This window comes from Canis aureus, chromosome 3 (genome assembly GCF_053574225.1).
Source record: "Canis aureus isolate CA01 chromosome 3, VMU_Caureus_v.1.0, whole genome shotgun sequence".
Classification (NCBI taxonomy): Eukaryota; Metazoa; Chordata; class Mammalia; order Carnivora; family Canidae; genus Canis; species Canis aureus.
Genome location: NC_135613.1, coordinates 32,767,168 through 32,782,335, shown reverse-complemented (window position 1 = coordinate 32,782,335; position 15,168 = coordinate 32,767,168). Strand labels below are relative to the sequence as shown.

At 52.8% G+C, this 15,168-nt stretch overlaps 2 protein-coding genes and 1 pseudogene across 7 annotated transcripts in view; 2 read left to right on the top strand and 1 right to left on the bottom strand.

Moving 5' to 3' along the window:
• Positions 1-1,918: 1,918 nt before the first annotated feature.
• LOC144310583 (large ribosomal subunit protein eL27 pseudogene) lies at positions 1,919-2,333 on the bottom strand (annotated as a pseudogene).
• A 3,733-nt stretch (positions 2,334-6,066) lies between these two features.
• ISG15 (ISG15 ubiquitin like modifier) lies at positions 6,067-7,220 on the top strand. The gene is made up of 2 exons (XM_077891748.1): positions 6,067-6,223; positions 6,660-7,220. The coding sequence occupies exons 1-2, from the start codon at positions 6,203-6,205 to the stop codon at positions 7,161-7,163; spliced, it is 525 nt and encodes a 174-aa protein (XP_077747874.1). The 5' UTR covers positions 6,067-6,202; the 3' UTR covers positions 7,164-7,220.
• A 2,290-nt stretch (positions 7,221-9,510) lies between these two features.
• The window catches only part of AGRN (agrin), a 33,898-nt gene continuing 28,240 nt past the window's right edge, over positions 9,511-15,168 (top strand). For 4 of the 6 annotated variants that reach the window (XM_077891740.1, XM_077891739.1, XM_077891741.1 and 1 more), the window contains exons 1-2: positions 9,511-9,774; positions 11,913-12,174. In XM_077891740.1, the coding sequence (XP_077747866.1) occupies positions 9,568-9,774; positions 11,913-12,174 (469 nt within the window). In that variant the 5' untranslated portion in view covers positions 9,511-9,567. The remainder of the gene's footprint in view (positions 9,775-11,912; positions 12,175-15,168) is intronic. The other 2 variants (XM_077891742.1, XM_077891743.1) reach the window with 2 other exon arrangements.

Here is a 15,168-nt window from a genome sequence, read left to right as displayed (position 1 = left end):
AAAAAATCTTTAAAAAAAGAGAACAACCCTCCCATCTTAGGTCTGCCTTCTCCTTTCCTTCCCTATAAGCCATCCCTGCAGCAAAAAGAATCTTTCTCATGTGAAGACTACCTCCTGACTTCCTTGAGGGCCAAGCCCTACAGCCTAGAGTCTGTTTTGGGGATAACCAGACAGGGGGCTGTTTGAATGGCCCTCTAAGCCTGCCAGTCAGTGTGGGGACAGCAGCCTATTTGTCCTGCACTGAGTCCTGCATTCCCTAGACATCCATCACAAAGGGCTGTGGCTAGGAGAGGGATGTGCCCACCAGGCAGGTAGTGAGGGTCTGGCCTGAGAAGCTATGGGGTCCAGGACAGTGAGACTGTGGCCCAGGTTGGGGGTGCTCAACCTTCCTCGTGCTGGGTGGGAGGAACAGAGCAACACTTCTCCCTCAGAAAACACGGAAAGGAAGGGGCTGCCAACTTAATGAGCCCAGCTGGCACATATTTACAGCTAATTAGATTTCAACAATAAACCTTCCTTAAGAAATTTGCTGCCACCCCCACACCCCCCAGGCTCTCTGATGATATTTTTCCTGGTCAGCCATACTAACAAGAAGTTATTTCTTCCTTTCTCTTCTTTTTTTTTTTTTAATTTTTTAATTTATTTATGATAGTCACAGAGAGAGCGAGAGAGGCAGAGACACAGGCAGAGGGAGAAGCAGGCAGAGGGAGAAGCAGGCTCCATGCACCGGGAGCCCAACGTGGGATTCGATCCCGGGTCTCCAGGATCGCGCCCTGGGCCAAAGGCAGGTGCTAAACCGCTGCGCCATCCAGGGATCTTCTTTTCTTTTTCTTTTTCTTTTTCTTTTTCTTTTTCTTTTTTTTCTTTTTCTTTTCTTTCCTTTCCTTTTCTTTCTTTCTTTCTTTCTTTCTTTCTTTCTTTCTTTCTTTCTTTCTCTCTCTCTCTCTCTCTCTTTCTGATTTCATTTATTTATTTGACAGAGAAAGAAAGAAAAGCAGGGGAAGCAGCAGAGGGAGAGGGAGAAGGCTCTCCACTGAGCTGGGAGCCCAATGAGGGGCTTGATCACAAGACCCCAGGATCATGACCTGAGCCAAACGCAGATGTTCAAACAACTGAGCCCCTCAGGTGCTCCTCTGTGCTACTTTCTCAGAAGTCATGGTGTGCCTGTGGCCTCCAACATCTGTCCATCAGGAGGCCTCCTGGGGCAGCCCACACCCATCGTTCCATAGTGCCCCGGGGTGACCTTTGAGCTGGGACCAAAGGCCTCAGTACCTCTAGTACCTCTGTGAAGTTTAAGTGGTAAGGACTGTGGACATTCTTGGAAAGAATGTCCTTTTTTTTTTTTTTTGTGGTTATTCAATAGTCAAAGGATCAATTCAACTCAAGTAGGGACGCCTGGGTGGCTCAGCAGTTAAGCATCTGTCTTTGGCTCAGGGCGTGATCCTGGGGTCCGGGATCCAGTCCCACATCAGGCTCCCTGCAGGGAGCCCGCTTCTCCCTCTGCCAGTGTCTCTGATTCTCTCTCTCTGTGTCTCTCATGAATTAATAAATAAAATCTTTTTTTAAAAGTCAAATCAAGTATATTAAATGTTCTAGATGCTGTTTTAAAGGTTTAAGGAAGTTTAAGTTAGTTGGTAAATGAGATAAAATATTAACCAAAGGTCCCTTTATAAGTGGCTGTTATAATTTTATAAATGGAATGCTAATATTTGTGACTAGAATTTATGTATTTTGTGACCATATTATCAGGTGCATACAAGTTTAAAATTATTTTATTTTACCAGTGAACTCAACCTTTTATTGTTACACGACGTTTTGTGTCTCTGTAGCACTTTGCTTATAAAATTTCTTTGTTGATGTGTTAATAAAATTGTGTTTTTTTCTTTTTTCTTTTTTTAATGACTGAAACAAAAGAAATCTAAAACAGCAGCTTCTGGAAGAACCTTTGTTCTTGCCGGTCTTGTACTTCTTCTCGAACTTGACCTTGGCCTCTCTTCGGGCCTTGCGTTTAAGAGCAGGGTCTCTGAAGACATTCTTGTTGATGACAAGTTTTGTCCAAGGGGATATCCACAGAGTACCTTGTGTGCATGAGGTGATTGTAATTATAAACTTTCACAAAAGACTTGATCTTTGACCTCTTGGCGATTTTCTTCTTGCCCATGGCAGCTGTCACTTTTCGGGGATAGTGGTCAATTCCGGCCACCAGAGCATGGCTGTAGGGACAGTCTGAGGTGCCATCATCAATGTTCTTCACGATGACTGCTTTGCGTCCGGAGTAGCATCCGGCTGGCCAGGACCAGCACCACCTTCCCGGGTTTCATGAACTTGCCCATCCTGACACCAGCCACTTGAGCCTACAGCAGAAAGCTAAAGTTGTTGATATGGTCACATCTGTTTCATTTTAGTTAATAGCCATATGGTATGTTTCTTTCCATCCTTCTACTTTCCAATTTCTCGTATCTTTATATTTCAAATGATTCCTGTCTTCTTTTTTTTTTTAATTTTTTTTATTTATTTATGATAGTCACACAGGGAGAGAGAGAGAGGCAGAGACACAGGCAGAGGGAGAAGCAGGCTCCATGCACCGGGAGCCCGATGTGGGATTCGATCCCGGGTCTCCAGGATCGCGCCCTGGGCCAAAGGCAAGCGCCAAACCGCTGCGCCACCCAGGGATCCCCTGATTCCTGTCTTCTGTAAGCCACATAAAATTAGATTATTTTTAACCAGCTGACAATATTGGTCATTTAGTCCCCCTGCATTTCAACCTCTTGCTAAGGTTGCAAGTTCCTCATTTGTGATAATTTTTTTTTTTAATTTTTATTTATTTATGATAGTCACAGAGAGAGAGAGAGAGAGAGGCAGAGATACAGGCAGAGGGATAAGCAGGCTCCATGCCGGGAGCCCGACGTGGGATTCGATCCCGGGTCTCCAGGATCGCGCCCTGGGCCAAAGGCAGGCGCCAAACCGCTGCGCCACCCAGGGATCCCTCTCATTTGTGATAATTTGTTATGACAGCCCCAGGAAACGGAGACAGATTCTGTCGGTAAATGCCTTTGCATTTACTTTTTCCTATCAAGAGTAGAAAGACAACTGGTGGCATGGATGAAGTAACTAAAAGAAAATGAAGATTCTAGTACTATATGTCAGTATTAAGAAATCAGAAGACATCAAATACCATGTTTAATAATGGTCATATGGAGGGGCAAATTTTCATATTCTGTATTTTTTGTTTCTTACTTTTTTAAAATAGATTTTATTTATTTATTCATGAGAAACACAGAGAGAGAGAGAGAGAGAGGCAGAGACACAGGCAGAGGGAGAAGCAGGCTCCACGCAGGGAGCCCAACATGAGACTCAATCCCAGGTCTCCAGGATCACGCCCTGGGCTGAAGGTGGCGCTAAACCGCTGAGCCACTCAGGCTGCCCTGTATTCTTTGTTTCAATAACCATTTATGAAAATAAATAAATAAATAAATAAATAAATAAATAAATAAATAAATAAACAAACATTTATGGTTTCCTTTTTTTTTTTTGGTTTCCTTTTCATAAAAGCAATATTATTTATGCAAGGAACGAGTCAAGATATACATTTAAAATAATAAAAAGATGGGATCCCTGGGTGGCTCAGCAGTTTAGCGTCTGCCTTCGGCCCATGGTGTGATCCTGGAGACCCAGGATCGAGTCCTACGTCGGGCTCCCTGTGTGGAGCCTGCTTCTCCCTCTGCCTGTGTCTCTGCCTCTGTGTCTCTCATGAATAAATAATCTTAAAAAAATAATAATAAAAAGAAAGACATTTAAGCCCCTCTGTTTGTTCTTTGTGTGTTCATAATTTTGGAGCCCTATGAAATCTTTTTGGGGGTGGGGAAGTTAAATGGCCAAGATTCATATTCAGAAATTTATTTTTCCAGTCCTTTGCTTCTTTATTTCAAAATTATTTATTTACTTTCTTATTTATTTAAATTTTATTTCTTTATTTTTAGCTAACATATGCCTGTTATGTGTTATTTATTTTAGCAAAAATTTGGGAACAACCGATACAGTCAATGATATGGGATTGGTTAACTAAATTCCACTCTATACTATAATGGATTCATTATGCCATGGGGAATATATCCAGCCATTAAAAAAAGAAACTTGCGGGATCCCTGGGTGGCGCAGCGGTTTAGCGCCTGCCTTTGGCCCAGGGCGCAATCCTGGAGACCCGGGATCGAATCCCACGTCAGGCTCCCGGTGCATGGAGCCTGCTTCTCCCTCTGCCTGTGTCTCTGCCTCTCTCTCTCTCTCTCTCTGTGACTATCATAAATAAATGAAAAAAAAAAAAAAAGAAAATGTTTAAAAAAAAAAACTTGCATAGAAATATCTGTTAATATGGAAAAATGTTTATGATATACTGTTTTGAATGAAGCAGGTTACAAAATGGTAAGAGTAGGATGAGTTAATTTCTTTGGCTTTGTTTTTATTGAGGTAAAATTCATATAACAAAAATTTAACCATTTTAAAGTACATAACTCAGAGTCAGTATATTTACAACATTGTGCAACCATTACCTCTATCTAGTTCTAAGACATTGTATCACCCTCAAAGGAGGCCTCATATTCATAAAGCAATCATTCCCTGGCAATCAATACTGGACTCTATGGGTTTGCCTATTGTGGATATCTCATATAAATAGAATCATATGATATATGTGGCCTTTTGTGTCTGGCTTATTTCACTTAACATAATGTTTTCAGGATTCATTCATGTGGTAGCAGGTATTAGTACTTCATCCCTTTTTATGGCTCAATAATATTCCATCATAAGAGTGTATCATATTTTGTTTATGCATCCATCTGTTGATGGACTTGGTTGTTTCCACAATTTCTATCTTTTTTCTGTTGTAAATAGTGCTGCTATGAACATTTGGGTACAAGTACTTCTCTGAACACCTGTGTTCAATTCTTTTCAACATATACCCAGGAATGGAATTGCTGGGTCATGTGAAAATCCTGTTTAACTTTTTGAGGAGTGACTACACTGTTTTCCACAGTAGCTGCACCATTTTTACATTACCATCAGCAATGTATGAAGGTTCCAATTTCTTTACATCCTCATCAACACTCGTTATTGTTTTTTTTGAATTATTATTTTATATTATACTAATATATTATTATAGTCATGCTATAATAATAAGTGTGACATAGTATCTCATTGTGATTTTGATCTAAGTTTCTCTAATGACATTTCCCTAAGGACTAATGATGTTGAGCATCTTTTCATGTGTATTTATGTATTTTCTACAGAGAAAGATCTATTCAAACACTCGCCCAATTAAAAAAAAAAGATTTATTTATCTGTTTATTTGAGAGAAAGAGAGAGCAGGGGAGAGGCAGAGAGAAACCTGAGCAGACTCCAGGCTGAGTGCAAAGCCTGACATGGGGCTCAATCTCACAACCCTGAGATCATGACCTGAGCCAAAACAGAGTTGGCCACTTAACCAACTCTGCCACCCAGGTGCCCCCATTTGCCCAATTTTTTATTGAATTGTTTATATTTTTTATAGTTCAGTTCTAAGAGTTCTTTATATGTTATGGACACCAGATCCTTATCTGACTTATGATTTGCAAATATTTTCTTCCATTTTGAGAAAAGCCTTTTCACTTTCTGGATAGTGTTCATGAATTCATTTTTATAGAAAATAAGAGATATATTTCTTTCATTAAACCAACAAACAAAAAACAATCTGAAGAAATACCATCCTAAACCAATGGTGATAATCTCTGGGTAGTTTGGATTGTCACTTGTTTGTTATTTCTGAATTAATTGCAGCAATGTTTTCCAAACTTACTAATTTTGCAAATTGGTAAATGGAAAGTGAATGTTTCCAGTCATTAGTTTCTGTTATGACTTCCGTGTAGCTTGTAAAGAACCTGAAGTGCTAGACACTTACGGGGGTTTCTGAATGAACACAGGGTGAGAGCATTGTCCTGAGTCTCTGGGCAGGTGGGTAATCCCAGGTCTTTATTACTGTTTTGTTTCTGCTACTCACAGGAGCATTCCCTGGGAAAAGGAAACTGAAACCGAAGCTAAATTCAGCCAATGGTCAGGCTCTCTCCCCAACACTGCCCTCTGACGTGAACAGCTCAGGTTCATAAAAGGGCTGAACAGGAGAGTAGCTGCAAGCTGAGAGGCAGCCAATCCATCTGTGCCCCTGGAGGACTTGATGCTGGAGCCTACAGCCATGGTAAGGGGTGTTTGACAGGCGGGGGGCAGGTGGGCTCTGTACCAGGCTCTTTTCCTATCTTACTGCTAGGGTCTTCCAAGGGTGGAGCCAGGCAAGTGGAGGTGCTCAGAGCTCCCCCAGGTCCCTAAGCATGAGGGGAGGGGCAGGGCCGCTTCTGAGATTGAGGTCTGGGTCTGGGAAAATGTGTTTTGCCAGTGTTGAATTCTGAGATCCCTTGGCATTGGCACAGGAAGGCATCTTAGTGGGCTGAGGAGGTGAGGTGATGGTCCTGGGGGATGGGCCTTTCTTCTGGAAATGCTCCCTGCTTCCCTCTAGTGCCTGGGGTTCCTTTCCTGGTGGGTGGGGAGGAGAGCACAGCTTTCCCTGTGGCCAATGATCTGCATGTAGAGGCTCCAGGACTGATGGTGAGGTTTATGAGTCTGTGTGATGCCCACAGGCTGGGAACCTGACTGTGAAGATGCTGGGAGGTGAGGAGTTCCTGGTGCCCCTGAGGGACTCTATGCTGGCATCAGAGCTGAAGCAGCAGATAGCCCTGAAAACTGGCGTGCCTGCGTTCCAACAGCGCCTAGCTACCCACCCGGCTGGCACAGTGCTGCAGGATGGGATCTCCCTCATCAGGCAGGGCCTGTGTCCTGGCAGCACAGTCCTGCTGGTGGTGAAGAACTGTAATGACCCCCTGAGCATCCTGGTGAGAAACGATAAGGGTCGCAGTATTGCCTACGAGGTCTGGCTGACACAGACTGTGGCTGAGCTCAAGCAGCAAGTGTGCCAGCAGGAGCACGTGCAGGCTGACCTGTTCTGGCTGAGTTTTGAAGGGAAGCCCATGGAGGACAAGCACCAGCTGGGGGAGTATGGTCTCACACCCCAGTGCACTGTGTTCATGAATTTACGCCTGCGGGGTGGTGGTGGGAATTGGGCAGGACCAGGAGGGCAGTGCTGAGAGCCACCCACCCAAGTCCTTGACCAAGTATGGGTAATAAAAGTTGACAAAATTAAATGGCTCCTTCTGCTTGGTCCTTCCCCCAGCATCCCTCACTTCTGCATCCCTGCTGATGTGGACAGGGAGGGACAGAGGAGGAAGTGGGATAAGGAGACCCAGGGACGCTGGGTGGTCAGTAGGCTGGGGTTGCCAAGTTAAGGGACAAGACTAGTGAGATCAAAATAGAGATCTACTCCCATCCACACCTTGGACAAATTGAAGATGTCCCCACACCTTCGGGAAGTTAACTTCTAGAGAAAGAAAAGAGACACATCTGCTGGAGCCCACCTCTATCTCCAGATTGAGCCAGAATCAGCCTTTGCACAACTGGTTCCCATTCCCTACATCTGGGTCAGCAGACAGTATGGTGGGGTGGGGGGAGGTGTGGTCAGGTTCCTGCTGGGACCAGCACCCCTGGAAATGGTGAGAGGGTGAGACCCCAGAGCCTGCCTCGGTGGGCTGTGAAGCAGGCTCCTCCAAACCAGCCAGGGCCCTGGGGCCTCATGGCCCTCCAGGATCCATCAGCCTGCCCTGTCCAGTCTGCATTGGTTTAGGGAGGGGTACGGGCAGGGCCTTGAACACACACATCACTGTCCCACAAACTGCTAAACGGAGACTATTCTCCAGCAGATACACCTTCCTTCAGGGCTTTACTTAATGGAGAGGCCATGGCCAGCAGGAGAGGGGCCTCCCGGGATGAGGGGTTCCTCTAGTTCATACGGAAGAGCTTGTCCTAGGTGGGGGGCACCTATTTCCACATAGGTGGAAACACACCTGCTTCCACATAGAATGGTTCTTTCTATACCAATTCCCCAAGAGCTCTACAGGAGCCAGATGGAGTCAGCCTTGGACACAGGCAAGATGGGGAGTGTGTGTGTGTGTGTGTGGGGGGGGGTGGACGCTCAGAACATACTTCTCTGAGGACACTCAGACTTCAGCTTTCAGACTGCAAGGGTAATTTGGCTGGAGGCCCAGAAGCCCCTTTCTGGTCTGTGGGGGTCTGTATCTAGGCCAAGGGACTTCTAGGTCTGGCTTATCTGTGACCAATATGTGTAGACAGGCAGCTGTGTGTGTGGGGGGGTGGGGTGCTCCCCTGATTCCAGTTTCATTTCCTGGGTCCCTACCCTCCCTTCTTTGTCATAAGACAAATTAGCCAGTGTGAGCATACACCCTTGGTGGCACCCTCCCACCAGGGCCTGGGGAGGTAGGGTCCTCCTCCAGAGGGGGGCTCTTCTGCCACTTACCCTCCATTGCTTCAGCGATCTGTGGCTGGCTCGGAGTTGAGGAGGTGTGCCGGCGACCCGGCCCTGGCGGGACAGAAGCGGTAGCCTCTCCCTTCCCTCCATCTCCAGCTAAGCTAGGCTCTCATTTGTACCCCCTGGATCTCGGTTTACCCGGGTTATCCAGGCCGGCAGGCTGGAGAGGCGCTCATCTCGGGGCTGAAGAGGGGGCGTGGCTGTCCGTGCGCCGCCGGCCCCACGTTGTCACCGCTGGCCTGCAGAGGGAGCCCTCCGCTCTGCAGTGAGGCCCCAGCTCACCCGGGAACGGGAGGTGGGCGGGTCTGCGCTCCGTCCTGGCCAATCACCACGGCCCCCAGCCCACATTGGTCCTAGCCCGCCGGGGGCGCGGCCTGCGGGGGCCGCCTACTCGCCCGAACTGGCTGGGGGTCCCGCGCCCCGGCGAGTTTGCGGCCCCGGTTTTCCAAGAGGCTGTCGTGCCCCAGCGGGTTCCTCCCGCCAGGGGAGGGGCGCAGTCCCGCAGGGCCCGAGGGACGGCGGGGTCCCAGCACCCGGCAGCCCCTTCCCGCGGCTCTGGCCACGGCACAGCCTGGAGCCCCTTGGAAGTCCCGTCACGTCGCCTCCAGATTATGCATTAACCCGATTGCAGCCGCATTTCCTGGGCGGGGGCGCGGGGTGGGGGAGAGACGTCCGCGCGGGAGGGGGAGGGGAGTCAGTGGGGGCGCGCCGCAGAAGAGAGCACCCCCCACCCCCCGGGTCCGCCCACCCGCCCGCTCGGTCCGCCCTCCGCCCTGCGAGTCCCACCACCCACCTTGGCCCGACCCAGTCCGGCCCCCTCCCTCCCACCAGCCGGGCCTCCGCCCGGCGCCGCCGTCCCGGCGCTTTGTTCGCGGCCGGCGCGGGTCGCAGGGCGCCGGGCGGGCCGGGGACCGGCGCGGGCTGGGTAGCTGGACTGGGGGGAGGTGGGGAGGCGGGGAGGGGGCGGGGCTGCCCCGGGTCCCGCCCCCGCGCCGCCCGCGCTCCCACCGCCTCCCGGGAGCTGCGTCCCGTCCTGTCTAGTCCCGTTCCCGGCGCGGCCAGGCCCGCGCGCTTGCTCTGGCCGCCTTCCGCCGTCCTCGGCCCGCGCCATGGCCAGCCTGCGGCGGTCCGGCCCGGCCCCGCTGCAGCTGCTCCTGCTGCTCCTGGTGGTGGCTGCGCGCGCTCTGCCCAGCGCCGACGGGACGTGCCCGGAACGCGCGCTGGAGCGGCGGGAGGAGGAGGCGAACGTGGTGCTCACCGGCACTGTGGAGGAGATTCTCAACGTGGACCCGGTGCAGCACACGTACTCGTGCAAGGTGGGCCCCCGCCGGGACCCTGAGCCCCCCACCCCAACCCTCCTGGAAGCCTGGGTGGGGGTCTCTTACCCCTCCATCCCGGACCCCTTGCCCGAAGCTCCCCCCCTTGGAGATGCTGGCCGCCCCACTGAGACCCCCGCCCCAGGCCGTGGGAACGGGCACCAGGCGCTCCGCAGCACCCGCTCCCGCTCCCTTGGCGACCGCAGAGCCCCCGGGTGGGGCGCCGGGTCCCGGAAAACTCTCGAGTGCCAGAGGGAAAGTTCTTGCGGTACTGCTGCAGTCCCACCTCGCGGAGCCCAGGCCCTGGAGACCCGGAGATGTCTGACCCCACCCCCACCCCAGGCCCACTACCTTATTGGAAACAAGTGCGCCGCCCCCCAGGGAAACTGTATGGCTACCGCACCTCTCCCCATCAGTTAAAGAAAAGGAATGGGGACGAGGGGCGGTGACGCCTTCAGCTTGGGTTGAAAGTGGGGATTCGGCCTTTGATTAGTGCTGTCACCCCTTCCCAGAGGCCTTTACCAGGGCAAGAGGGGGTTATTAGGAGAGATTGGGATGCACATCTAGTCCCCCAACCCCAGGGACCCTGGGGGAGCTGCAGTGACTAGGTGTGGGGGACCGGGGCAGAAAAGTGGGCGGGGACTGTTCTGAGCCTCAAATGTGGAGGGGTGCAGGGACAGGTGCCCCATCCTGCTCCTATGAGAACTGATCCTTCTAGTCACAGGAGAGGGGGCTTGCCCAGCCCCTCCCTCAGTTGGATCTTGGAGCTCCCTGGGATAGGTATGTTGGTTTTTTTTTTTTTTTTTTTTTGCTTTTTTCCCACAGTATGTTCCTGGGGAGGGCTCAGGGAACTCAGGGCCCATCCCCACTCTGGCCCCTAAAACCACCTCCCTGACCAGAAATCGGATCATTCTTTCTCCATGGAGATGGAGAGGGGTGGCAGCTTCTTTCAGATTGGCCTGTGCAGGCTACAGCTGGGATCCCCCGCCCAGCCCCCTCCCCTCCACCACACCAGGGCACTTTGCCAAGTCCCTGCAGGATTTTCCCGACTTCCTCCCCGCTGCTCCTGGGTGTGGCTGGGGTGGGGGGAGGCGATGAAATGGCCCAGCCCTCTCCCCGCTGGTTATCATCCTTCTAGAGCCTACTATGTGTCTGGGGTTGGGAGGGATAAGGTTGGACAAGGCCCCCAACTGGGCCACTGGATGGTGGAGGGGGACCTTACAGGAGCTGCAGTCCTGAGGCCTCCAGCAGGGACCTGGCAGGTGGGCAGGCCACCATTGTCTTTGATCACCCATTCCAGAAGTCTCAGCTCCCCAGAGCTCCTGAAGAAAGGGGCTTCTTCTCAGAGAGTGTGTGGGCTCATGTCCCCTGGGCATATCCCCATGGACATCCTAGTATAGTCTGCAGCTCCCATGACCCTCCTGCACCACCCCCGCCACACCAGGCTGTGGGTGTCTCAGGGTTTGGTTTGTTAGATCAGGTACCCTCAGGGCCCCAGGAGTGAGAGTGTGTAGGGTGGGGCTGCCCTGTGCTGCCCAAACTTGATTTTGTGGTTCGAAGGCTGCCTTGACTGCATTCACTGTAGGAGCCTGGCAGGAGGAGGGGTCTTTCACCTCCTGTGTGTGTGTGGGGGGAGGGTGTCTTAGCCCACCCACAGGGCTGCAAGCAGCCAAGCTGGCCCAGAGCCCTAAGCTCAGAGCCCATTGCCCTGAAAATCCATTGTCCATGTTAGATTCCTCTGGCTCTTAGAGGGTGGGTAGATGGGGAAAGTAGGGACATGCACCCAGACCAGGTGGATCTCCTTCCCATATCCAGCCTGAGCTGAGATAGACATTATTGGAGGTGGCTGGGGTCAGTTAGACCTAGGGGGTGGTAGTGCTGCTTCCTAGGTGAGGGTGTGTGTTCACAGGCTGCATGTCCTTTGGTGTGATGTGCACTGGCAGGGGCATCCATCATGCGTGTGTGCCCCTAAGATCTCTGTACATCTCTGCCCAGGCTTTGGGTCTACTCTGGACATCTGGCCTGAGCAACAGAGGTGGGAAGAGAAGCAGCAGCCCAGGTGCCCACATGGACTCTGTGGCTTCATCTCTCATGGCAAGAAGGCCACTGATACCTGTCCCCTCCCATGTCCATCCCAGGTTCGAGTCTGGCGGTACTTGAAGGGCAAAGACATGGTGACCCAAGAGAGTCTGCTTGATGGTGGCAACAAGGTGGTGATTGGTGGCTTTGGAGATCCCCTCATCTGTGACAACCAGGTGTCCACTGGGGATACCAGAATTTTCTTTGTGAACCCTGCACCGCCATACCTGTGGCCAGCCCATAAGAATGAGCTGATGCTCAATTCCAGCCTCATGCGCATCACCCTGCGGAATCTGGAGGAAGTAGAGCACTGTGTAGAAGGTATTTGGGGACCTGACCAGGGGAAGAGGTGACTGGGGCGGGTGGGGCTGCCCTAGGGGGTAGAGGAGAGTTTGCTTTAGTCTAGAGCATGGGTATCTTGTGGCTGAAGGCCGAAGGCTGATCTCCTTCCTGTCTCCCTGATCTCCCAGCCGAGTCTGGCCATCTCAAGGTCAGCTCCAGTCTCTGACGTCAGTAGAGTCCCCCACTAACCACCCCCTGTCCCACAATGCCACCATCTGTTGTCTTGGAGCCACACAAGTCCCAGTCCTGCAAAGGGACAAGCTTCCTCCTCTTCTGCTTGCCATTCCCCCCACCCCACCGGCTCCACACCCCCTCTTGGAGGGTCCTTTCTGAGCGAGAGGCAGGGACCAGGTGAATGAACACCAGCTGTTTATGTTCCTGCAGAAGCCCAAACATCTGTCTGGACGGGTCCCAGATGTTGAGCAAACTCCTTAGAGTGGGGCGTAGGGATTGGAGGAGGGGCTGCACCCTTCTGTGTTCCAAGAGGCCTGTCATTTCTGGAAAGGGGGAATTATGTGGGGTGGGTACTCGTAGGGGTTTGGTGGGTATGGAATTTCCTAATTGACTGTCGTCCACGCAGCACGTGTCTATTCTGAATGGCCCAAGAGCACCCCTCCCCCAGCCCAGCCTCTGGGAGGTGAGCTGGAATCACATGACCATGGCTTCCCTGCCCCCCTGCCCCAGGAGAGTCCCAGTTGGGGGCTGAGATCCTTTGCTGGGGAATGTGGCTGGGAGAATGTAGGAGCTGCCCCTTGCCCCCACATCCTGTCTGTCCCCTCATGGCTGCCTGGGAAGGGATGCATTGAAGGGGGCCGGGTGGGGGGTGGGGGTGGTGGTGGTGGTTGTGGTGGTGGTGGAAAGAACATTTCCTCCTCAGGGCAGTGGGAAGGGTCTGTGGCTTCCTTTCTCTGGAAGACAACTCTGTCTCTCAGATTTGTTCTTTTGGCCAGCAGGGAAGTCCCACCTTGTATCTAACCTACTGCTGTGATGCTGGCTTGGTTTTTATGGGATCCTGGACGGTGGTCATGTACCCTGTGCATGGGTAGGGGCATGGCCTGGAATGGGGAGCCCTGTGCATTCTGCCCAGCCTGTGGTCACCCATCCCCGGGGCTGTCCCAGGGTCCTAGGCCATAGCATCACACAGGGAAGCCAGCAGGGCTGTGTGTCCCTGGTCTCTTCCTGGCAGTGACTCAGATGAGGGGTCCCAGCCTAGCCCTCACACCAACCACAGACTTGAGACCCTGGCCCTGCTCTGGACACAAAGACGGGAGGGCGGCCTGGAGATGGGGCAGGCTGTGGGCTGGTGATGCCCAGTTTGGGGGATGTGTTGTGAGGGGGGGAGGTCTAAGGAGAAGCTGTGTAGAAGGAGCAGGGTACAGAAAGTCCCCTGTCCCTATGAGATAGAGTGAATTATCAACTCTGCAGCTGGGCGGGTCCAGTCTGAGGGTCTGTGACTCAGTAACTGTGGCCTTCTGTGGGGTCAGAGGGCATGTGGCGGGAGGGCCACCCTGGGCAGAACAGGTTTGGCATCTTGCCAGCACTGGCTATGCCAGGCTGAGCACTGGGAATAGCTGGAAAAGAGGGTACTGGGGGAGAGCCCCCCGCCCCTACCCCAGTCAGGACCAGGTGAGACCTGACTTTCTATGTGCCCTGTGCAGCCAGTACTCAGGTGCTAGGCTCGGACCTGGGCTCCAGCTGGAGGTGGAGCGGTGCTGGACAGCGTGCAGCAATGGTGTGAACTCCCAGGAGGGGCTGAGCCATTGGATGCTCTTGGCTCTTGGGGTGGGCCTGCTGGGGAGGATGGTCTTGGGGAGAGGGGATGCAGAGAGAGGCATGAGCTGTGACTGCAGCTGGGGCCTGGCAGCTGGAGGGGGTGGAAGGGAGCACGTTTGGGGAGGGTGGAACTGCAGACTGAGGCGCCTGGGATCCACTGTGAGGTGCCTGGAAGTTTTGAGCTGGGTGACATACATTTCTGCTTTGGTGCTAGGACAGGGTTGATACACCCCAAAGGCCCAGGGTGAGATGGGTGCTTCCCCCTTGAGACTCCCTGAGGCCTGAGGCACAAAATCCCCTGGAGCTGGGGCCAGGCTGGGGAAAGAATAACCCTGTGCCCACCTTCCCAAGTTGGGTGAGGGTGGGAGGATGGCCCTCCTCCTTTTCTGCAGGAGATACGGACCTTAAACCCCCCTCTCAGGACTGCACTCTAGGCTCTCTGGGAGCCAAGGCCTCACCCAAGTGAGGAGGACAGACAGACAAACAGGGCTTGAGCTAAGCTGACTCTGACCCCATTCTGTTTCCAGGGGCTTCATAGTTGTCTCAGCCCCACAGAGTCCAGAGGAAGCCTGGGCAGCCCCTAATACGTACAGGTCCCCTGAGACCACCAGGTCCCACCTCGTGTAGGAAATCCCTGTCCCTAGCACACTTCTCTCCCTAGGCCTCCCCCCAATTGCCAAAGGCCCAGAGCAGCCAAGGTCGGGGGCACTCTCGGGTGCACCCTTTTTCTGCTCCCTGTGCCAGGGCCTACAGGGTAGGGTCTTCCTGGCTCTGTGGGGTCAGGTCCCTGCCCCAGCCTCCAGCCCCCAGGAAGGCTCCTCCTCCTCCTCCTCTGCCTGGGGAACCACATTCCTAGCATAACTGAGACAGGTATGTGTCCCTCCCTCTGCGCCACCTTTGGGTGAGGGAGGCCTGCTGCTCTGGGGCGGCCTCTGCCAGGAGACCCCCACCCCTGCTTTGTCAGGGAAGTAGCCTGGCCTCTTCTAGTGCCAGCTGCCCACGCACCAAGAGCCTGCCCAGGCTGGCAGCTGACCAGGTATTTCCTCTAGGCCTCGGCCACCTTGCCCTGGTCTGGACATTGCCCACACACTCCTACTACCCTCCCCACCCTCACTCATGAAGGCTGGTCCTAGGGCTTCTCCTGTAGCCCCCAGAAGGGACATGGGCCTGGCGGAAGGCCTGAGGCCCTTCCCTCCCTGC

What these genes read in the sequence shown, in the direction of transcription:
- ISG15 (XM_077891748.1), top strand. Translation starts at nt 6,203, where the DNA reads ATGCTGGAGCCTACAGCCATG. An exon ending in TGCTGGAGCCTACAGCCATG is followed by an intron (nt 6,224 to 6,659) that starts GTAAGGGGTGTT and finishes TGATGCCCACAG; the next exon opens with GCTGGGAACCTGACTGTGAA.